At 35.7% G+C, this 23,680-nt stretch overlaps 3 protein-coding genes across 3 annotated transcripts in view; all 3 read right to left on the bottom strand.

The window, feature by feature from the left end:
• Positions 1-219: 219 nt before the first annotated feature.
• On the bottom strand, positions 220-11,592 carry LOC127652151 (type I phosphatidylinositol 4,5-bisphosphate 4-phosphatase-B-like). Its single transcript, XM_052138212.1, has 7 exons — positions 11,436-11,592; positions 7,899-8,095; positions 7,649-7,755; positions 4,369-4,474; positions 3,394-3,446; positions 2,780-2,870; positions 220-2,677 (listed from the first exon to the last, which is right to left on the bottom strand). Exons 1-7 carry the CDS (start codon positions 11,488-11,490, stop codon positions 2,534-2,536), a joined length of 753 nt encoding a protein of 250 aa, XP_051994172.1. The 5' UTR covers positions 11,491-11,592; the 3' UTR covers positions 220-2,533.
• Positions 11,593-12,556: 964 nt separating this feature from the next.
• On the bottom strand, positions 12,557-22,133 carry LOC127652147 (palmitoyltransferase ZDHHC3-like). The gene is made up of 9 exons (XM_052138209.1): positions 21,984-22,133; positions 20,500-20,588; positions 20,125-20,198; positions 18,493-18,605; positions 17,238-17,299; positions 17,006-17,126; positions 16,817-16,889; positions 13,845-13,989; positions 12,557-13,713 (listed from the first exon to the last, which is right to left on the bottom strand). Exons 1-9 carry the CDS (start codon positions 22,106-22,108, stop codon positions 13,622-13,624), a joined length of 894 nt encoding a protein of 297 aa, XP_051994169.1. The 5' UTR covers positions 22,109-22,133; the 3' UTR covers positions 12,557-13,621.
• Positions 22,134-22,294: 161 nt separating this feature from the next.
• The window catches only part of LOC127652150 (eukaryotic translation initiation factor 3 subunit F-like), an 8,907-nt gene continuing 7,521 nt past the window's right edge, over positions 22,295-23,680 (bottom strand). The window contains exons 6-8 of the mRNA XM_052138211.1: positions 22,872-23,008; positions 22,533-22,646; positions 22,295-22,416 (exon numbers count right to left, since the gene is read on the bottom strand). Of these exons, the coding sequence (XP_051994171.1) occupies positions 22,339-22,416; positions 22,533-22,646; positions 22,872-23,008 (329 nt within the window). The 3' untranslated portion in view covers positions 22,295-22,338. The remainder of the gene's footprint in view (positions 22,417-22,532; positions 22,647-22,871; positions 23,009-23,680) is intronic.

The following is a 23,680-nucleotide window of genomic DNA, read 5'->3' as shown; positions in this document are numbered from 1 at the left end:
TATTTTAATATTTAAAGGTAATTCTTAATTGGTCTTTGTCTGATCATACAAGTCTGTAGATCTCAGTTGTAGTTTATTACAGCATAAAATCTACATAATGTATAAGATTTAGGTATTTTTGGATGAAACTTGGGCATCATGCTATACTATTTTAGCTATTTTAATTACCTTCAAAAGAGCTTCATTTAATCCCACCCCCACCTCCCAACACATTCATAATCTCAAGAGTTTGTTAAAACATTTTAGTCAACAAAGGAATGTACAAAAATAATCAACAACACAATTAACGATGGAATGATTAGGATCAGGTAGCCATGTAGCTAAAATGTAGTGCAACAATACATACAATTTTAACAAAAGAACAGTGTAAATTACACAGGTAAATTCACAGTTCAGCTGCACAACCATGTAAACAATTCATAATCTCTATATATAATAAAAAAAACAAAAAATAAAAACAAAACACTGGTCATCTCTGAAGTATATTTTCATAGAATAGGTACAGTATTCACTGTCTGTTTATCTTTATTGAATACAAAGAGTTCAACGAGCTCAGTTGGAATGAGCCTAAAAGATTGGTCACCCAGTAGAATTACAGTACATCTTATCAAATAATTATAAATTAATCAATTCTCTTTGATGGCATTTACCTATGATTATTTGGTAGTATATGAATGTTTTTATGACCAGTTTCTGCAAAGCAAAGAAAATATAAATTACCTCTTTACAAAGCAGATGTTTTTATTGTCAAACATTCTAAATGTCATATTAATCTCTACCTATACTATTCTGTTGGGAAATGTTGCAGTTGTAGGTCTCAACTACAGATAAAAGAGAAGATTTTAATGCAGCTATACAATTTTGATTTTCAAATTAATGTAAACTACACAACCACAGACGGTACAAATAATAAGCAGCAATGCCTGTCTATGAAACCGCATCAACGAACGCTACAAGGTTAATAATAATCTACAGAATATAGTTAATATCATGGAAATAGTCAGATATTCTTAGATTACCTTTTAAAGTTAGTAAGTGAAGCGTATTTAGGTGCCTATGCTGTTTTTGAGGGCGCAGACACACAGAAAGACTTGCTGATTGTTTCGGAGGTGAAAGAGGAAGGGTTTGGTCTTGGAACGCCACGCACGTTAAAGAGGATGCAATAGATCCACTGAATAATATTCACTAAACCTCAAAAGCTAAGATGCAAGTACACTATACTGAAAGAATGATTTACTTTATCATTGGCTATCTACAGCACATTCCAATAATGTGACAATAAAGTGCATTAAGTGTCACTTTGTCAAAATATTCTATCAGTTTGATCCAGGCCTTAAATATAGAGTTACTACACCAATCAGAAAAAATTCAAGGTATTCTATGGAAGAGAGAAACAAAACTAGGGGTTGGGAACAACACGAGGGTGATTAAACAATGACATAATTTTCATGTTTGGGTGAGCTACATTTAAGTTAAAAAAATAACTGCTTATTTTCCTTTTTTCCTCCTTTTTTAAACCTTCCAAATGCTTCAGAGTGGCGTTTTCACTTCCTTTTTTCTTTGAATTCTCCCGAACAAGATATCCTAGTTCAGTCAGCTAAAAATGCCAAGTTGCAATACCACCATATATAAATAACTGGAAGCTTATAAGTTACGTGTTACTGGCTATAAACGACAGAACACGCAGTCATGTGAGGCACTTCTGTCAATAATCTGTCAGGAATCTATTCATAACAAAATTCTCAGTGCAACTCTAATGCTCCAGTATATGTCTGCAATGCCTTCATGGTATTGTACACAGTACAGTCAAAACCTGTAACAGAATGTGCATTTAAACTGAAAGTCTTGAAGTATTTGTTGCTGTATGCCTTTTGTAAATTGTGTGCACTGTTTTGGAAGTGGATTCCTATTAGGAATGTGGACATGTAAGGTTTGGAATCAGTTTAGAGAAACGTAGAGTAGAGTGGAGCCTCTCAAAGAATAAAGAAAAGAACAACAAAATTATTTGGGTGAATCTCACAAATTCATGTCCATGTCACATTTTCAAAAAAATAAAAAAAGACATTTCATATTATTATTATTATTATTATTATTACTAAATGTATTGCTATTAATAAATAATAATAATAATAATAATAATAAAATAGCTATTAAAATCAGTCACAAATCCCAAATTTACTGTAATATATATTTTTTAAATCTACATTAATCAAAAGCAGTACAACAAATACTACCGTGATGCATTTTAAAATTTACAATATTATATTTTTTAATTGCAGTACTGAGGATAAATTGTGTGTGGGTGATTCATTGTATAAAAATAATGCAAAATTAAAAAAATAAGCTTCTATTCTAAAACTTCATTTATTTATTTGCCTTTTTATTTTGGGGTGAAATATGACCTGGTGATGTTCTTAAGCGGTTTCATAAGATTCACCCATTGAACATTACTCTGTTCCATATCTGTCAGCAAACAGCTTGGCTCTGTTTTCTCCTTCATCTCTACCAACTCCTCCTCTTTGGATCTCTTACTTTAAGAATAATTGTGCAGGGGCTCACTGATTTTCATGCAGATCCAGTGAAGAGCTCTGACCAAACAGATCAGCACCAGGAGAATGAAAATTACCCAGGACGCATATATCCCCTTATTGTCATGTGCCTTCCGCCACGTACCCCCCTACAGAGAGAAAACAAAAGGGAACAGAGAAAAGTTGCTTTTAGCTTTCTGAAACTATGATGTTCTTTGGAAAAATTAACTCTAATCTGCTTGCATTCTTACGATCAATCCTGCAGTCGCTATGGTGAAGATCATACACAACAGGAAACATATTAAACTCCGCTTTCTAGGGTACCTCTGGCCAATTGATGAGCTATATGGACAAAAGATTGGAATCACTAATGGTATTAATTCTAGTGGTACTGCAGACTAGTGGTTCTCAACTAGTCGGTCTTAACCCAAAAATGAGTCGCAGGTCTGTTCTGATCTGTTCACAGAGAGCAGGGGAAAAGCAACACTAAATGCAAATAATAAAATGCAAAATAAATAGACTTATCCACTTTTAAAAGGGAAGACAAAATGCTTTGCATAACTTTTGTTTTTGAAGTCAAAGGCAGAGCATCCAATTAAACTCTACTGTGTTTTGGCACAAATTTATCTGTCACTTGGTGGAAGTTAGCCAAATTAGGCAGATGCAAACATGGTCAGGTTGTGTGACATGTCCTCATCATGTGTTGGGACACCACTTAATGTCCAATTTAAAATCTGGGTCCTGAAGCAAATCCAGTTGAGAGTCACTGCTGTATACCACATATTACAGAGTAAGCAATTACATGTGGCAGTTCAAAGGATACCAAAAAACGTGGTATGTTTTTGGCAGATAGGCTTAAACTTACACTTTTCTGCAGTGTGGACAGCGTGCCAATGTCCGATCTGTAAACTCTGTCCACTAAAGGAACAACAGAGAGACATTATGTTCAGTGTCAGAAATTAACTTTACCATAAAGGGGCAGTAATTGCCCCCTGAATTTAATTCTTGCCCCCTGGATTTAATTTTCAGGGAAATATTTTTCTAAACAGAATAAAATATTCTGTGTCATTCTTTCAAATCCTTAAATTTAATCAGTTTGTATAAATTATGCATAAATTCTCAATCTGAATATTTAGACTGAGATATATATATATATATATATATATATATATTCCCTTCTACCTTTAAAATCAGGCTATATCAACATCAAACCATAGTTTGTGATAATGTGTATAACTAGGTCTTGAAAAGAATATTAAGAATTATGAGATGTTATAAATAAATAAAAAACAGAAACAAGAGCATTTTTTATTCCCACATTTAAAAATTTTGGGAGCATTTTTGTAACAAGCCTCCCTTATAAGGATAAAAACAGCACTCTTGTGAATGCATTCTGCTGCTGACCAGAAGTGATGGATTATAGTTACTTAAAGTACTTAAATATTGATCTTTTTCACACCAAAAGTGATCTTGTCACTTTAGAAGACATTAATTTAACCGTTGGAGTCATATGGATGACGTTTATGCTGACTGCCTGTTCTTTTTTGGAGCTTCAAATGTCTGATCACCATCCACTTTCATTTTAAGGAGCTACTGAGCTGAGATATTTTTCTTCAAATGTGTTTTGCTGAAGAAAGAAAAAGTCATATACACCTGGGATATCATAAGGGTGAGTAAATTATGAGAGAATTTACATTATTTGGGTGAACTAACCTTTTAATTTCTGACACTAATTGTGTTACAACAACACTATTGTGACTATGATTAAGACAAAATTAATTAATTAACACCAATGAATGGATGATTGTTTCATATTGATGATGATGATGATGATAATTACCAGAAAAGTGTTTCCACAGTGGCCACATGAGACACTGGCACCACTAGGCTGAGGGTTTGGACTCCCTGCACCAGGATGAACTGGACCTAAATTGATAATGCGCTTACTAAACACCACCAAAAAAAAAAAACAACAACAAAAAACAAACACATTAATCACAGAGTTCTAACCGGTAACACTTCACAAAAATTGTTTATTCGTTAACATTAGTGGACGGCCACAATAGGTTTAATAAACTAACAATAAATGATTTTTTAACAATTATTTTTTACAGTATATATTAATCTTGGTTAATATTAATTAATCAAAATACTATTGTTTAGTGCTTGTTCATGTGGTTCATACTGCATTAACTAATGTTAACTTATACAACATCTATTGTAAAAAACAAACAAATGGGTAGCACTTTATAATAAGGTTACATTTAAATGCATATACATAGTAAATGCATTAGGTAACATAAATAATAATAAATAAAACAATATATTTTTACAGTATTTATTAATCTTAATGTTAATGTTTTTAAATATAATCTTTCATTGCTAGTTGATTCAAGTTCATAATGTATTAACTAATGTTAGCACATATAAAATTATAATAAAAAAGTGTATTAGTATATGTGGCAATTAACATTAACCAAGATTAATAAGTGGTGAAAAATGATAGTTCATTGTTAGTTTATGTTAAAGAGTGTAATTAACACGTTTACATTTGTAACATTAAAGTGTTACCACAAAAAAATACAAAATAAAGCATATTAGAATGTGCAGAAATTATAATTAACCAAGATGAATTAATGCTGCAATAGTTCATTGTTAGTTTATGTTATACAGTGAGGAAAATAAGTATTTGAACACCCTGCTATTTTGCAAGTTCTCCCACTTGGAAATCATGCAGGGGTCTGAAATTGTCATCGTAGGTGCATGTCCACTGTGAGAGACATAATCTAAAAAAAAAAATCCAGAAATCACAATGTATGATTTTTTAACTATTTATTTGTATGATACAGCTGCAAATAAGTATTTGAACACCTGTCTATCAGCTAGAATTCTGACCCTCAAAGACCTGTTAGTCTGCCTTTAAAATGTCCACCTCCACTCCATTTATTATCCTAAATTAGATGCACCTGTTTGAGGTCGTTAGCTGCATAAAGACACCTGTCCACCCCATACAATCAGTAAGAATCCAACTACTAACATGGCCAAGACCAAAGAGCTGTCCAAAGACACTAGAGACAAAATTGCACACCTCCACAAGGCTGGAAAGGGCTACGGGAAATTGCCAAGCAGCTTGGTGAAAAAAGGTCCACTGTTGGAGCAATCATTAGAAAATGGAAGAAGCTAAACATGACTGTCAATCTCCCTCGGACTGGGGCTCCATGCAAGATCTCACCTCGTGGGGTCTCAATGATCCTAAGAAAGGTGAGAAATCAGCCCAGAACTACACGGGAGGAGCTGGTCAATGACCTGAAAAGAGCTGGGACCACCGTTTCCAAGGTTACTGTTGGTAATACACTAAGACGTCATGGTTTGAAATCATGCATGGCACGGAAGGTTCCCCTGCTTAAACCAGCACGTGTCAAGGCCCGTCTTAAGTTTGCCAATGACCATTTGGATGATCCAGAGGAGTCATGGGAGAAAGTCATGTGGTCAGATGAGACCAAAATAGAACTTTTTGGTCATAATTCCACTAACCGTGTTTGGAGGAAGAAGAATGATGAGTACCATCCCAAGAACACCATCCCTACTGTGAAGAATGGGGGTGGTAGCATCATGCTTTGGGGGTGTTTTTCTGCACATGGGACAGGGCGACTGCACTGTATTAAGGAGAGGATGACCGGGGCCATGTATTGCGAGATTTTGGGGAACAACCTCCTTCCCTCAGTTAGAGCATTGAAGATGGGTTGAGGCTGGGTCTTCCAACATGACAATGACCCGAAGCACACAGCCAGGATAACCAAGGAGTGGCTCTGTAAGAATCATTTCAAGGTTCTGGCGTGGCCTAGCCAGTCTCCAGACCTAAACCCAATAGAGAATCTTTGGAGGGAGCTCAAACTCCGTGTTTCTCAGCGACAGCCCAGAAACCTGACTGATCTAGAGAAGATCTGTGTGGAGGAGTGGGCCAAAATCCCTCCTGCAGTGTGTGCAAACCTGGTGAAAAACTACAGGAAACGTTTGACCTCTGTAATTGCAAACAAAGGCTACTGTACCAAATATTAACATTGATCTTCTCAGGTGTTCAAATACTTATTTGCAGCTGTATCATACAAATAAATAGTTAAAAAATCATACATTGTGATTTCTGGATTTTTTTTTTTAGATTATGTCTCTCACAGTGGACATGCACCTACGATGACAATTTCAGACCCCTCCATGATTTCCAAGTGGGAGAACTTGCAAAATAGCAGGGTGTTCAAATACTTATTTTCCTCACTGTATATTGCATTTACAATAATGTTGTATTCGTTAACATTAGTTAAGTCTTATCCTCTAACTTAATTCTTGAACCAATAATTCTAATATTGCCTAAATCTGTTTTGGCATTTTTAATAAAACAAAGATATTAACATCATTACAACATAACTTTTGGGCATCCAATCAAGCCTAGTATATAATACTTACTTTGGAAATATTTTGGTTACACTTACCAATAAGGTTCCACTTGTTAACATTAACTAACAATGAACAATAATTATTAAGCATTTATTAATCTTAATGTTTATTAAAACATATAGTAATACATTTTTAAATTCAAAAGTTGTATTAGTTAACGTACTAGGAACTAACAGTGAACAATTGCATTTATATTAAGTAACATTAACAAAAAATAATAAATGCTGTAAAATAAATATTGTTAATTGTTTGTTCATAATACCTTATGCATTTACTAATGTTAATGAATGGAACCTTATTGTAAAGTGACACCAATATTTTTCTTTCATAAATATCTACATCAAGCTAACCGCCACTAAAAAGTACTGTGGATTTACCATTTTTTGGAATTGGTACCATAGCAATACCACAGATTTTTGGACACATACCTTGATAATACCATCTGTATTGGACACAAACATGGTAAAACCACAGTATGCTTTGAAGAATCATGTAAATACCATGGTATATGAATAAGACAGTCATTCAGTACCATGGCATATATCAAAGCAACCTCTTAATATCATCTGATATGATGGTACCATCATGGTAGATTCATGGTACTTTTTTGTAAAGGTCTAAGAGGATCGTAATAAATTTAAAGCCTTCATCCTTTTACTTTTTCTCACCAGTATGGTCGAGGGCAGGCAATCCTCTGCGAGGTGACTTTGCAGATGAGAAGACAGTTACAGGGACAGCGCACATATTTCTTTCCTGCAGGAGCATTCTTTATAGGCTAGATAAAAAGGAAGTGGAGTCAAAGTCTGAACTTTCACTTAAATCTACTAAAGTTTTTATTATGTCATCGAAACATCATCCAACATTGAATTAAGTATGACTGTTGAACAGAATCCTAAAGGAATACATTTGTTAACTCACTGTAGCCTCATTGCAGACCCCACATTTGACCACATGCTGGTGGATTTTCCCCTCCACACTGATAAGTGACTGACACACTCTGCAGCTGATGATAGGAGCACTGTCACTCTCAGGGGAGCCCAGTGAGGAGTATGGTGGAGGAGCCTCTCCCAGCATCGAAGAGGAATGTGGCGGTGATGAAGTGACTGTTGGAAAACCTGAGATGAAGAGAGACAGCAGGAGAGAGGAAGACAGACCAAGAAAGTGAGGAAAAGACTGTTTAGACATTATTCTTTGCAACTTAAGAGGCCAGAGTGCAAACTTAGTTCAAGCTTAGATAATTCTCATTCGCAATATTATTAAAAGGCATTGTTTACCCAAAAATGCCATCCCAGGTGTGTATGACTTTCATTCATCTGCTGAACACAAACCGAGATCTTAAGAAGAATATTTCAGCTCTGTAGGTCCATACAACACAAGTGAATGGTGGCCAGAACTTTGAAGGCCCAAAAAGCATAAAGACAGCATAAAAGTAATCCATACGACTCAAGTGGTTAAATTCATATCTTTAGAAGCGATATGATAACATTGCGATATGATAACGGAGTGGTGGTGGCGTAGTGGGCTAAAGCACATAACTGTTAATCAGAAGGTCGCTGGTTTGATCCCCACGGCCACCACCATTGTGTCCTTGAGCAAGGCACTGAACTCCAGGTTGCTCCAGGGGGATTGTCCCTGTAATAAGTGCACTGTAAGTCGCTTTGGATAAAAGCGTCTGCCAAATGCATAAATGCACATGTAAATAAGTGTGGATGAGAAACAGATCCATAAGCAGGTCCTTTTTTACTATAAATCTCTGCTTTCACGTTCTTCTTCTTTTGTTTTTGGCAATTTTAATTATTTGTGCATATCACCACCTACTGGGGAGGGAGGATAATTTATAGTATAAAAGGACTTAAGTACTGATCTGTTTCTCACACACACCAAGTGTTGTCAAAAGTACCAGTATTTCGGTACCAAGTCTAGGCTAAAATAAAGAAGATGTACAGTAACAATACCACTGTTTCTACAGTACAGGTAGTAGCAGGCACTGACTTATTTTGGTACCTGCACGCTGACTGACACACGACTGCTTCCAAATGCTCACAAGCTTATTGAGTGTGTGCTCTGTTACTCCTGTTACATTGAAATGGACAGTTAATCAAATTAAAATCACGATATGTCCTACTGTGATTATTAAACTCTGAAAGGCTGCAATCTTGGTCTGCGTTCAAGCTTCGTGCTTTATATTATTGTTTTAAGCCAACCCCTCATTCAGTGGAAACTCCTCAGACATTGAGAAAAATTCATGTTATGTGTAATGACAGAGCAGAGCACTAATCCACTGTGAAGTGCATATTACATGTAGACTACTGTATATATGTATACAGTTAAATCACAGCATTTGTGCTTTAATGATCACACTGGGCCATGTAGTGAACTATTTATCCATCAGAAGATGTGAAGCTTCCGTCAAAACCACACGTCAAAATAAAAGTTCAAGTCAAAATAAAAGCTAGGTGCCTGAAATTGAAGTAATTGCAAAAGGAATGTATTACAACTGTATAGTAAAATATAATATTCACTATAGTAATTATCAATAATGATAATAATAATTCAAATTAAGCAATATATCACAAGCAAGATTGCATTTGTTCTGAATACATGTTTGTTACAAAACACAATGGTATGATGAAAAGTAATTGTTCTATTTTATTGGTAAAGGATTTTAAAAGTTGTCAGAATTCATTTGATTAGACACCATTTTGATGATGAAATTATATTAAACTTTAAAACAAGGAATTCTGGTAAAATAATAAATAAAAAACAAAAACAGAATTTGTGAAAAAATAAAACCGATATCTGAATAAGGGCCATTTTTAAAAAAACACTTTGGAATGCATGCTTAATTCAGAAACACTTGAAAGAAACATGCATACATTTTAATGTATTATTTACATTGAAATGTAACTTTAAATAGGCTAAAGGAGTGAGCTCAATAGCAAACTTTTACCATTTTACCATACAAGCATATTTTTGCTGTTGTTTTTAAAATTGATTTTGAGAACTGTGACATTTCAATGGTATTGGTACTGAAATTTGGGAATTGTGACAACACTACCCATACTTATCAATCATACTGCTTCAGAGGTCATGGATTACACCACTGTATACGAGTATGGATTACTTTTATGCTACCTTTATGTCCTTTTTTGAGCTTCAAAGGTCTGGCCACCATTCAGTTGCATTGAATGGACCAACAGAGCAGAGATATTGGCTTAGTTTGAAATTGCATATACTACGACACTACTCATACTATTTCTGCCATAGACACATATGGCAGAAGTAGTAAGAGTAATATGCCATTCTGAACTCAGACACACTTCTAAAAATATTTGTTTGTGTTCATCAGAATAAAGTAATACACATCTTGCATAGCATGAGGGAGAGTAAATGATGAGAGAAATATATATATATATATATATATATATATATATATATATATATATATATATATATATATATATATATATATATATACATATACACACACACATTTTATTTTTTTCTGTGATTATAAGAGCAAGTAGGTTTCAAAAAATGCTCAGGTCAAATACTAGGTACATTATATAAACGTTGGCATCAACTCGGCATGTTTATCTAAAAGTCAATGTAATGGTTCCTATGTTTTACATGTTATTTTACTGTAAAATTGAAAATAAAAAATATATTTGGAACAGAAACTTGAAATTGTATTATTTGAGTCCAAATGTGTTTTTAATTTGTTTGCTGCAATTATTTATTTATTTTGACCTCTGTCCTTTTAGGGATTGGCAAAAGTCAGCACATTGTTATTGATTAGATAATGGCATGAAAGTGTAGGCTACTCACACTTAACTAATACTTGAGGTCAAAAATCATGACGGTTCCTCTTTAGTCACCAGACTCAGGTGTACTGCAATCTGGCACTAAACCAAATCTCATGATAAAAAAATTACAGTATTGTGTAATCTGTAAATACACAGTTTGCTATACCATCTCTAGTTAAATCACCTGATTTGAATCACCTATATGCAAACACCTTACACTCTACGTAAATGTAAATACATAAAACTGTCTGTGTTCCAAAACCCAAGGAGCTGCCAACCCAGACAGCATGCCACAAATGCGGTCAACGCGTTCAAAACGAGTGTTCAAACGCCTGTGTGCTGCCCAAGCTAGACGAAGCGCAACGAATGAAATAGAACGCGGCTTTCTCAAGAAACGCTTACAATGTTGAGATTCTTCAACCTGACACGGCGTCTAAAAACGCGAAGCAACGGTCAAAGACGTCTGACTAGAGCACGTTTAGATTGAAAAGCAATCGAAAAACAGCGCAGACAGACATAACACGCGTTTGACCCCTAAGTAGGCAGCTAAGTAGGATTTGAGATACAGCATCGATCCATTCGAATCAGGTTTGGCTCTCACTTTTCGGTTTGAGCCGAGGTCGGTAGGTCTCATCTCTCTGTGACTGACCTTTCATTTCGTCGCGACTGTGCGTCAGCAGAGGCGATCTCTCCCCGTCTGCCATGCCGTAACCGGGCGTTGATTCCGCTGAGATTTTGCTGCTGTTAAATGTTGTTAAGAAGCGCAACAGTAATGCGTGAAACTAAAGCATACAGGAAGCGTCACATGATTTCTGCTACCAGGAAGTGGACAACACAAATAACAACACACGCGCGTGATCACGAATCGGTCCAATAAGCGACGAGCTCACACAGCGACTCTGTATTAGTGAAAAATAATTATACAATTTTAATTAATGAGCTAATTTAGATTAAACAATAATATTTCCCACGAACCCGTTAAAGGAATAATTCAACATGTTATATCCATGACTTTAAAAGTGATATGATAGGTGTGGGTGAGAAACAGATCTATAAGTAATTTTTGTTTTACATTAAATCTCCGCTTTCACTTTTTTATTTATATGGTTTTTGGGGATTTACATTATTTTTACATATCGGCACCTGCTAATTGGGGGTGGTCAAATGAGGTGATTGTAAAAAATTAATTAAATCTTGATCTGATTCTCACTCACACCTATTGTATTTCTTCGAAAGACATGAATTAAACCACTGGTGCTGTATGGATTACTTTATGTGCTTTTTGAAGTTTCAAAGTTTTGATCACATTCACTTGTGTTAAATGGACCAACTGACCTGAGATATTCTTCTAAAAATGTGTGTTTGTGTTCAGCAGAAGAAAGTCACACACATCTGGGATGGATTGAGGGAGAGTAAATTATGAGAGAATTTTTAATTTTAATTTCTTTATAAATGCAAAAATCGAGGTTACATTGAGGCACATACCATAGAAGTGAATAGGGACATTTGTTTTGTTGTTGAGTATTTTAAGGCACAAATGTGAAGCTTGTAATTTTATAAAAGCACATTCTTTAATTCTTCAGTTAAAACTTGTGTATTATTTAAGCTGTAAAGTCACATTTGTTTTTATTTCTGTTTTATGGTTTACAGCATTACATTTTCATGGCAACACATTTCTAAAATTGGATATAACTTTACACAGAAAAGTTTAGTAAGTGATTTTATCACACTAAACATTGTGTCTATTCCTTTAAAACAGTGAGAATTTATACATTTACAGACTCACTTCTATTGTAAGTGCCTTAATGCAACCTCAATTTTTGATTCTTTTTTATTATTATTAAAGGAGAGACAAGTAGAAATATTTTTTTTGTGGTTATCAAAATTATGCCAAAAATGCTGTCAATTGCGCTTAATTTGTACTGAACCAAGAATATTCCTTTAAGTGAGTAAATGCATATGTTTTTTAATGGTTGACATTTGACAACTAAAATGTAGGAATGAGGAAAATGTACCTTAAAAACTCTTGAAATGTCAACTAACCGGTCTCATAATTTCCTGGATAATAAACCGCAATGATGGATATTTAACACTACTGGTTTATTTCCACTCAAATTTGTAGTCAGGGGTGGAAAAAAAAGAAGCCAGAATGTGTAAAGATGTAAAAGCAGCATTTTGCCACAGCAATCCACAAATAAATTAGAATAAATATCAATGTAAACATTATCAATGCATGATTTATCTGTTATGTACACACATACCTCGCTGTCAATACATAGCAAAAACCAGTAACATTACAATAAAAAACACAAGCATGTAATCAAAAGTAGTCCAGTACCCTGAAAATGCAGCAACACCTTATTTGAAATGAAAGTTATAAAATACTTTATATACAATCCATATGTAAAATGGAGTACAGTCCATGTACTCAAACAGACTGAAATAAAACACACAAAATTACAAATAAAGAATAAATTAGATAATTTTAAAATAAAAAATCACCACAGCTGACCTTGTGCAAGTATCTGTTAGCATTAAATCAGTCTTATGAATTCAAAGTAAACTGGTTACAAGTTAAGATACTTCTTTAATCCTGTAGGGGGATTTGGGATATGTTGAAAAATTAGAGGTTTTGTGTTCAAGAAACAGTAAGTAATAGTGTACAAAAACACTTAGAAAGCAGCAGCACTCTTCAATCAAATCTCCTTTTTCCTTCATCATAGCAAATGCACCATACAAAATCTGTACCTCAGTAACACAATATTCACAGTGTCCAAAACATGATGTGATACTGATGGAATGTTCAAAAGGAACTGATAAAAAAAATGATCAGCATTAAACATCATAATCAGGAAGTGCCGAATAACTGATGCCGCCAACAGAGGGAGGGGTGGAATGGAGCGGGAACAGCCAACATATTATAGATCCTGCAAATGTGAGATAGATAAACAGACATAAAAATAAAGCAACATCTGTAGCATACCTCATTGTTTTGGAGTTGTTACACAAGAATAGAAGGCTGACAGTAGGACATAATGCTACAAACAGTTAAACTTACCTCGTCCAAACACCTCCCTCAGCAATGCAATTTTTGGCTTTCTTGTATGTGTGAGGTGTGGTGGTTGAATGTTATTGGATTTATCTTTCATTAGTCTGTTCCTCATCTGCTCAATGGGTGTTTCATCAGTTATAATGGACACCAGCTTGGGACGAGAAAAAGAGTTTGAGACAAGCAAAAACTAAAAATGCAACACTTTCGTGTAAACAAGATTCACATTTCTTTTTCCTTGCCACAGTCATCTTTGGTTTGTTCACTTGGGACTATGAGACATTAAGGTATGACCTTCTGTAAAGCTGCTTTGCAACTGTGTATTGTGAAAAGGGATTAGGGGTTAAATAGGTGCAAGAAAAGAAAAAAAAAACAGTATGCAAATAAATTTGCTATTCAAATTCGCGATTCGCTATTCAATATGCAAATATTACCGACTTAACAGTAGTGATGGGCATTTTTAATTTTCTATTCGAGTATTTTAACACACACACACACACACACACACACACACACAAATCTTGAAATTATAGTTCAAGTCAACCTTTGAACCTGTATTATTGTAGAATAAGTACTATGCATAAATAGCAACATCTAGATTCAGAAATGACAAAATATTTACACTCACAAATAGAAACATACATACAAGTCTTTTGAAGGGATAAAATCACTTAAACATACTATCAAGATTTCCTTGATTTTTTGACATATAAGAGTTTATTGTACTATAAAGCATATTTTAAGTTTCAGAACTCAAAACTTCCTCATCACTGCAAATATTGACACCAAGCTGCCAAAACAACTCATTCTTTACTTTCTCCATATTCTGGTAGGCATTTGCATCTGACCGCCTCCACAACAACAAATTAACACCATAGTATTTTAGTAGCCCGAACCTGTAGTGGTGAGCATTGAGATGGCAAGTAGAGAGAGCAGGTCAGTGAAGAGCAGATAGTCAATCATAACAATGGGCGTTTACTGTCAATTCTTAAAGAAGAAACAGCACCAAAACTGAGTGTTTCTGACAGAGGGTGCATGTCATGACCCCTTTAAATAATTAAATTTTTTTTAAAGGAGTAGTTCACCCAAAAATGAAAATTCTTTCATCATTAGTAGAATATCTAAGCTATGTAGGTCATCACAATGCAAGTGAATAGTGGCAAGAAATCTGAAGGTCCAAATATCACATAAAGGCATCATAAAAGTAATCCATATGACTCCAGTTGTTAAATCAATGTCTTCCAATTGGTTTTGGGTGAGAACAAACCAAAATGTAACTTCTTTTTTACTGTACATCTTGCCATTGCAATCTCTGGACACGATTAAGATTTGAAGCTTGATTACACTTCTTAGTGTTTGATACATGCGCAGAGCACCAGAGGGCGCTATAGGAAGTATAATAGAGCTTGAAATCATGATTGCCAAGGAGAATGCTGTCAAGATTTATAGTGAAAAAGGAATTATATTTTGGTTTGTTCTCATCCAACACCGATTGGATTGCTTCAGAAGACATTGATTATACTACTGAGTCGTATGGATGGATTACTTTTATGAAGACTTTGTGATATTTGGACCTTCAAAGTTCTGGTCACCATTCACTTGCATTGTATGGACCTTCAGAACTGAGATATTCTTGGAGTGGTGGTGGTGTAGTGGTCTAAGCACATAACTGGTAATCTGGTAATCAGAAGGACACTGGTTCGAACCCCACAGCCACCACCATTGTGTCCTTGAGCAAGGCACTTAACTACAGGCCCTGTAATAAGGGCTCTGCCAAATGCAAATGTAAATGATGATCAGATATTCTTCTAAAAATCTTTGTTTGTGTTCAGCAGAAGAAAGTAAGTCATACACATCTTGGATGGCATGCAGGTGAGTGATGAGAAAAATGATGAGAGAATTTTCATTTCTGGGTGAACTATTCCTTTAACAACATCATGAATCCAAAGTGCCACTCAATGCATTGCATTGTAACGGCAAGATTTAAGTGAGAGAGGAAGTTTCATCGTTGTCCATGGCAGGAAAGGTACAAAAGGAAAAATCTAATTGCAATACTCGAGTAGTGTTTTTACAAGTCAAATATTTGAAGCTAAATGAGAACTCGATTAACCGATTACTCGTGCACATCCCTACTTCACAATCAGGAATACTGTAACAATGCAAGTCAATGGAAGATTTTCAAACTTTAATAGTAAGAATTGTAAAAGAAGGGGCCCTGGATAGCTCACTGAGTCACCACCCCTGAAGTCATGATTTTGAATCCGGGGTGTGCAGAGTTACTCCCGCCAGTCTCCTAAGCAACCAAATTGGCCTGGTTGCTAGGGAGGGTAGAGTCGCATGGGGTTACCTCCTCGTGGTCACGATTAGTGGTTCTTGCTCTCAACGGGCGCATGGTAAGTTGTGTGTGGATTGCGGAGAGTAAGCCTCCACGTGCAGAGTCTCTGCGGTGTCACGCACAGCAAGCCACGTGATAAGAGCCACATGAGGCTTGACAGTCTCAGAAGCGGGGGCAACTGAGACTTGTCCTCCGCCACCCGGATTGAGGTAACCGTGTCACCATGAGGACATATTAAGAAGTGGGAATTGGACATTCCAAATTGGGAGAAAAGGAAATAAAAAAAAGGATCGTAAAAGTATACATTTGTAGAACAAATAAAACAAATGGCTTACCTAAAATTTAAAATGTCTATAAAACAAAGTTTGAATGGAGTATGTTCAATAAAGTGGTTCAAGCTGAATTAATTGTAGAAATCTACTGAGCTATATGTGTAGATAAATAAAACTAAATTCGAATAAAAAGGTGTATCAATATAGTGCTGCCTTGAAAGCACTGTAATAAGTAATGGGGCACATGTGGAACACTCTAACTGTATGTCACTCCCTGAATAAATTTTCAAATGCTTTTCAAAATGTCAGTCTATCAAGGTCATGATAGAGTGCAAAATGCTCCCAATGAAGCCAAAACAAATGTTGAAACATACCTGGTCATAAAATATCACCAAGACGAAAACTCCAAAAAGTATTGATTCCACCAACAGAATTATATAATGTGCCCTATAGAACAATGAAAGAGGCTGATAACATGAATATAAAAGATGGATAATGTGAAAAGCTAACAAAGAATGATAATATTGTATATGCGTAGTACTGCATCTCAGAAGATAACTCACACAATCAGGTGTTTGCTGGGAGCTTCTTCACCTTCTTTATCTGCATCTCCTTCTATTTCACTCTTTATTCTCCACACCCATGCCGACACCACCAGTGCCATGGAATATAGGCTGGCCATACCTACACAGAAACACACAGAGGGTGGGCAGACAAAATGTTTATACTTCATATCCAATGGGCCAACAGGCTAAAAATGATCAAACTGTCTTTTACATGAGTCTTAAAACGTACCTGTGTAGAAAAGGAACTGAATAAAGTATTTCTGATTGAGCTCTCCAACACAGTTATTGATCCTACAATGGGGCAAAAACATATACAAATATATTCATCAGCACATGAAGATAGTAAAAGGACTCGGGGACAAAATCAGCAACTCATGAGTGAAGGTGAGAGAGTCAATGGAGAATGAGGAGAAAGGGATATGCTTATTTACCTATTACATAATAAGCTAAAAGTGGCATGTCAAATGAGTAGGAAGTACAAATCCTCAGTATTCATGTAGCACTAAGTGAAAAATTCAGAGAAGACCTACTGCATCTGCCGAGATTCTGAAGTGCGCATCCATTGGATACTTTACTATCCCATAAGGTCACGGTAGATGAGGCGCTAAGATTCAAAAGAATGAATAAAAAATAAAAAACCTGCATTAGGGTGCCTGGGTAGCTCAGCGAGTATTGACGCTGACTACCACCCCTGGAATCACGAGTTCGAATCCAGGGCGTGCTGAGTGAATCCAGCCAGGTCTCTTAAGCAACCAAATTGGCCCAGTTGCTAGGGAGGGTAGAGCCACATGGGGTAACCTACTCGTGGTTGCGATTAGTGGTTCTCCCTCTCAATGGGGCGCGTGGTTAGTTGTGCGTGGATCGCTGAGAGTAGCATGAGCTTCCACATTCAGAGTCTCCGCAGTGTCATGCACAACAAGCCATGTGATAAGATGTGGGATTGGCGGTCTCAGAGGCGGAGGCAGAGAATTGTCCTCTGCCACCCGGATTGAGGTAACCGCGCCACCAAGAGGACCTACTAAGTAGTGGAAATTGGGCATTCCAAATTGGGAGAAAAGGGGATAAATATAAACTAAAAAAACTGCATAGAACTGCAAGTTGGGCGGCTCTTCTCTAGTGTAAGTGCTATAGGTTAAATTGTGGTTAAATTGTACTTCTTTTACAACATCAGAGTAAATAATTTCATGGTTATTACGTAATATATTCAGGTAACAGGACAATGCCAAGTTGCCCACGTTTCCAGCTGAAGTATGCCCGGAAATGTATTTATGCAACACATCTGCATACATAGAAGTAGACCGAATTATGTTATTTCAGTTATTATCGTATTGGCAAAATCCACTAACAGTCGACCTCTATAAAGAATATAATTTATTTACGAAGTAAAATACTGAAATTATGCAAATTCGGACACAGAAAGAAAGAGCAAGCAAGAGAGATCAAGAGAGATAAAGAGAGAGAGAGAGAGAAAGAGAAAGGCTGACCAGGGGCAATGGTGGTCCATTCTCCTGATGCAGCGCTGGCAAACACTGCAGTGATGTGCACGTGGTGGCCGGTACGTCTCACAGCGGCTGCAAACTGTCCAACCTTCACAGCCCTGATGACAACCAGCGCAATGATTTAAAGACAATTTAACAGAGTAAACACATTGTAAAAAATAAACTGCAAAGCTACCAAAATATATACACACAATACAATTTAAATAAACGAGCTGAATGTAAGGATCACCACAAAATCATTATAGACCTTAGTCCAGCTATACACCATATTTAATAATTTGTGATTGAAAACGAGGTGGTGAGGAATGGCTGTAGTCTTTTCAATGGGTTGTTATCTTTAATAACTTAATGTAGATCACTCAGTTGACTAAACATTCAAAGTAGGTAATGCCAAAAGAAATCCACTTGATACCAAAACTACAGAAATCATGGGTTGTAATAATTAGATGTGGTCTAGAACATTTAAACACTGAACGGATTGTACATCTACTGTATCTCTTACAGCCATCCCTGATAACACACATACATCAGACGTCTATTTGATGTGTGCATCTACATCTGGAAGACATTTTTTTTATTTGTTTGCTCATTTGCAATATGTTTTTAAAAGGATAGTTCACCCAAATATTATTTACTCATTATTTACTCACTCTCATGCCATCCCAGATGTGTATGACTTTCTTTCTTCTGCCGAACACAAAGGTTTTTAGAAAAATATTTCAGTTCTGGTGACCAGAAATTTTAAGGTCCAAAAAGCACAAAAAGGCAACACAAAAGTAATCCATATGACACCAGTGGTTAAATCAATGTCTTCAGAAGATATGATAGGTGTGGGTAAGAAATATATCAATATTCAAGTCCTTTTCTTACTATAAATCTCCACTTTCAAACAGCCCTCCTGAGTGCTCTCCTCTCCTAAAAGTTCTTCTTTTGTTTTTGGCAATTCGCATTCTTTGTGCATATTGCCACTTGCTGGGCAGGGAGGAGATTTTATGGAAAAAAGGACTTAAATATTGATCTGTTTCTCACCACACCTATCATATCACTTCTTAAGATATGGATTTAACCACTTGAGTCATATTAACTACTTTTATGCTGCCTTTATATGCTTTTTGGACCTTCAAAGTTCAGGCCACCATTATCTTGCATTGTATTGACCAAAAGAGCTAAGATATTTTTCTAAAAATCCCAGTTTGTGTTCAGCAGAAGAAAGTAATAATTTACATTTTTGGGTGAACTATTCCTTAAGGAATAGTTTCCTCTTGGATGTCAATGAGACATTCAGCAGATGTCTTTGAGATGTTTATGATTTAAAGTGTTTGAAAATCTGATCTTTTCAAAATGTTTAGCAGATTTTAATTAGATTGCGATGCTTTCCAGATGAAAAGATCTAAAAATGACATCTCAGAGATGTACATGGTCTGTCTGGGTTTTATTTTAATCGTGAAAAACGACGTCCACACTGACTAAGGCCCATAACAAATAAACAATAAACTGAAAAGACATTGAAAGTAAAATGCATTTTAAATACAGTTACAACAATAACAAATGCAAGCTAGCCACCACAAAAATATTAAATAGGAAGCAAATAATCTAGCCAGCTAAACTTGAACCTACTCTGTCATTTAGGCGGTTAGACTGGGACCTCAAGTCAGAGAAGTCAATGGCTGTCTCAGGTAAAGGAACCATACCTGCAATGCACAAGTACAGGCTAGTTCACATGCTGTAAGCAAAAATACAATCTATCTATTGTGTATGAGTAGAACACAGATTCACCTGAAAACAAATGGAAAACAAATAGGTAAGGGTGACATTATGATTGAACACCTGTGAGAAGAGGCAGTGTGACATTAATTCCAATGAATTGATATTTAAATGTCAGAGGAGACTGATTGGTGTTTTTATGAACCACATAGCCAGAAAGAATGACAGACTGGAGAGTCATTAGAAAAAGATAAAGCAATGTAATGTTTCAATACCAAGAACACTCACCAGGGTCTGAAAACACAGCTTTTGAGTGGCACGCCAGCAGCAGTATCAAAATAATATTAAACACAGATCCATGGATAGTGCACCATACACTAAACAGAGAAAGAAAAAAGAAAATAATGACTTCAAACTATACTATTTTCTCACTTGATAGTCCCTTACAAAATAGTACTGAGGCAGTACCATGGTACATTGATGGTATCAGGTGGTAGTACCATGGCACTTTGATAAAAACTAGAACCAGGTAGAAGTTTGGATCACCAGGGTCATTAACAAAATGTGGTGACAAACATGTCCCTTGACTTTTCAGTCAAAGATTTCAAATAGTCAATCCCATTTAAAAGGCACATTTATAACCTAACCTAATATATTTGAATTTGTCAATTGCCTGAAAAAACGAATACAATTAAATCATTTAAAAACAATATTTGCCCCATTAAAAAATTGTGTTTTGAAAATACAAAACAAGCAATTTCAGTGAAGAAAGCTTATAAATGAACCATGTGAAAAAAAAGTATATGTCATTGGTGTTACATTAATTAATGTTCATGTTTTTTATTGAACAAATTTGTGTCATTTTTGACTTAGTGACACCTAGTGGTGTGGATGCAGTTAGCATAATTGAAAATCAATCGTTTTTAGTAACTGTAGAATTTAACAATTCACAGTAAGCCATGATTATTTAAACCATGAATAAACTTGTCTAATAAGGGGGTGTTTATTGAGATTAAGAAGGTAGTTTTCGGCTGGTCATGTGATCTCAACATGGCAGCGCCATGAGGGGACGTTCTCCATGTAGAATAAAACCGATTTTATAAGGTTCCTGATATCTCATGTGAGTGGTTATGATTTTATACATATGTTTCAAATATATAATGAATTTATTTTAGAGTAAAACTTCTTAAGATGGGGGGTTTGAGTGCACCTTTAAATAATAAAATAACAAGTTGTCCTTAATGAATAAAAATAAGTTCAACATGATAAAAATGCCAACCATCAGCTGTTATGGGCGAAAGCTGAACTGAAAGTATAAATATTTTATATTAATTAAATAATTATTATATTAAAATAGAGAAACGAATTGTTTACAATCGTTTGACTTGTAGTAATGTATGGATCTTGCATGGCACTTCAACGAATACCGTAGTACTACCACGGTACTTGACGAAAAAAACATTGCATCAAGTGATTTGGATTGATAATGTCAACAGTAAGCCATCATGAAACTTTAAACCATTGTGTAACAAACGTGTAATGGTGCACTACTGCAGCACTGAAATAGATGCTTTCAGTTCACATGTACAGTGGTCACATTTCGATGGAAAACACCGTAAAACACTGGTTAAAGTCAACTATTGTTGCAATGGGTGATTCTGTGGAAAAATAACCCGATGATCTCATGAGCGTGATTGCAGTAACGTCACCTAAACATTAAGCATCACGATACAAACGCTACCCCTTCAAAGCGTCTTCCAAACGGCACTCACCTTTCAGAATACGCGGGGATGAGCACATACTGAATCACCACATAGTCGGCGTAAAAGACGCTGAAATAAGTTAACATTAGACAAATAAAGCCGCATGGATCTCGCCGACAGCGAAACGAAGCCATCTTTCCATCAGCGTTCTTCCTGATAACGTCATGCAGGGAAGAGCGTGACGCATCCAGGGGTTTCCACCAACCGCATTCATTTACTAAACATTCCGTCTAATTTCAACCACACACACTTGGTTTTATTCGTGCTCATATTTTACATATTTTATTTTACATCAGATACTTAAAAAAACAACCACACAGTTTGTTGGAATGAAAAGCCAGTTTTTATTTATTTTTATTTTCTATCAGAGTACAATTAGTTTCTCGTTAAGCCCGATCTGAGCTTGAGTGAGATTCGCCAGGTAGGTCACCATCAACAGATCCTGAAAGAAACAGAAGCGTTTAAGCACTTCGGAAGCACCAGTGCAAAACTTTTGCTCAAGCTGACGAAAACGATTAAAACGATGTCACAAAGATTATTTCAGGATGTGTCACTCACATTAATGTTGGAGTTGAGCATGCTCTCAAAATCTTCTGCTGTAATCTTGGGCACTTTGTTCACAAGATCCATCAGGTAACGACCAACACTATTATCTGCCACCACTTTACCAGACTGAGAAAAAAAAAAAAAAAAAGATTAGCAGTCATTCAACAATACAGTAAAGACCGCCTAAAAAAAGATGCTCACTACATTTATGGCTTTTAGCATATGTTTATTTCTAAATTGTAGTAAAAATAATATGAATACAACATGGAAATGATTGTCTTAAAGCACCACTATTTAATCTGAAAGTCCTTTGTTCAAGTAATTCCTAGAAGAGACACACAAGACGCTCACCAGTACATCCTCTATATATGAGAGCATTGTAGCAAGCATGTCCTGTACACGTCCTGCTGCACTGGCTACCTGTACCAGGTCTGTTGTCAGCCCGTTCGTGCGGTTGGGAGATGCACGAGTCCTTTGTAGAAGGTCGACTATAGAGAGATGAGTTTTGTGTATGTAGAAAATATATATATATATATATATATATATATATATATATATATATATATATATATACACACACACACACACACACACACACACACACACACACATACATGCATACATATACACACACGGTCAAATGTTTGTAATAATGTACAGATTTAGCTCATATGGGAAGAAATTGGCATTCCACTGATCACAATGTATAGTCAAGACAATAATGAGAAAAATTACTATTTAAATTTTTTTAAAACGACTTCAAGTCATTTAAAAAAATACAAATAATTAAAATGAGTTCTCATCAAAAAAATCTTCAACTTGCAGCCATGACAGCTTTACAGATCCTTGGCATTCTAGCAGTCAGTTTGTCCAGATACTCAGGTGACATTTCACCCCACGCTTCCTGTGGCACTTGCCATAGATGTGGCTGTCTTGTTGGGCAATTCTCACCACCTTATAGTCTTGCTTATCACACAAAAACTCAACGGGGTTATGATCCATTACTCTCTTTTCCAATTATCTGTTGTCCAATGTATGTGTTTCTTTGCCCAGTCTAACCTTTTCTTGATTTTCTGTTTCAAAAGTGGCTTTTTCTTTGCAATTCTTCCCATAAGGACTGCACCCCTGAGTCTTCTCTTTACTTTTGTACATGAAACTGG

The sequence above is a fragment of the Xyrauchen texanus genome, chromosome 11, assembly GCF_025860055.1.
Source record: "Xyrauchen texanus isolate HMW12.3.18 chromosome 11, RBS_HiC_50CHRs, whole genome shotgun sequence".
Taxonomy (NCBI): Eukaryota; Metazoa; Chordata; class Actinopteri; order Cypriniformes; family Catostomidae; genus Xyrauchen; species Xyrauchen texanus.
Note: the sequence above shows the minus strand (reverse complement) of the source record. Positions and strands in the feature narration are given on the sequence as shown.

Excerpts from the sequence above, each read along its gene's own strand:
- LOC127652151 (XM_052138212.1), bottom strand. The coding sequence starts at position 11,490 with ATGGCAGACGGGGAGAGATCGCCTCTGCTGACGCACAGTCGCGACGAA. Across the intron at positions 4,475-7,648 it reads GCCTGCCCTCGACCATACTG|TAAGCGCATTATCAATTTAG; the intron begins GTGAGAAAAAGT and ends GGTGGTGTTTAG. Across the intron at positions 2,678-2,779 it reads TAGCGACTGCAGGATTGATC|GGGGGTACGTGGCGGAAGGC; the intron begins GTAAGAATGCAA and ends TTCTCTCTGTAG.
- LOC127652147 (XM_052138209.1), bottom strand. The coding sequence starts at position 22,108 with ATGGCTTCGTTTCGCTGTCGGCGAGATCCATGCGGCTTTATTTGTCTA. Across the intron at positions 20,589-21,983 it reads ATCCCCGCGTATTCTGAAAG|TGTATGGTGCACTATCCATG; the intron begins GTGAGTGCCGTT and ends TTCTCTGTTTAG. Across the intron at positions 13,714-13,844 it reads GAGGGAGGTGTTTGGACGAG|GATCTATAATATGTTGGCTG; the intron begins GTAAGTTTAACT and ends TCACATTTGCAG.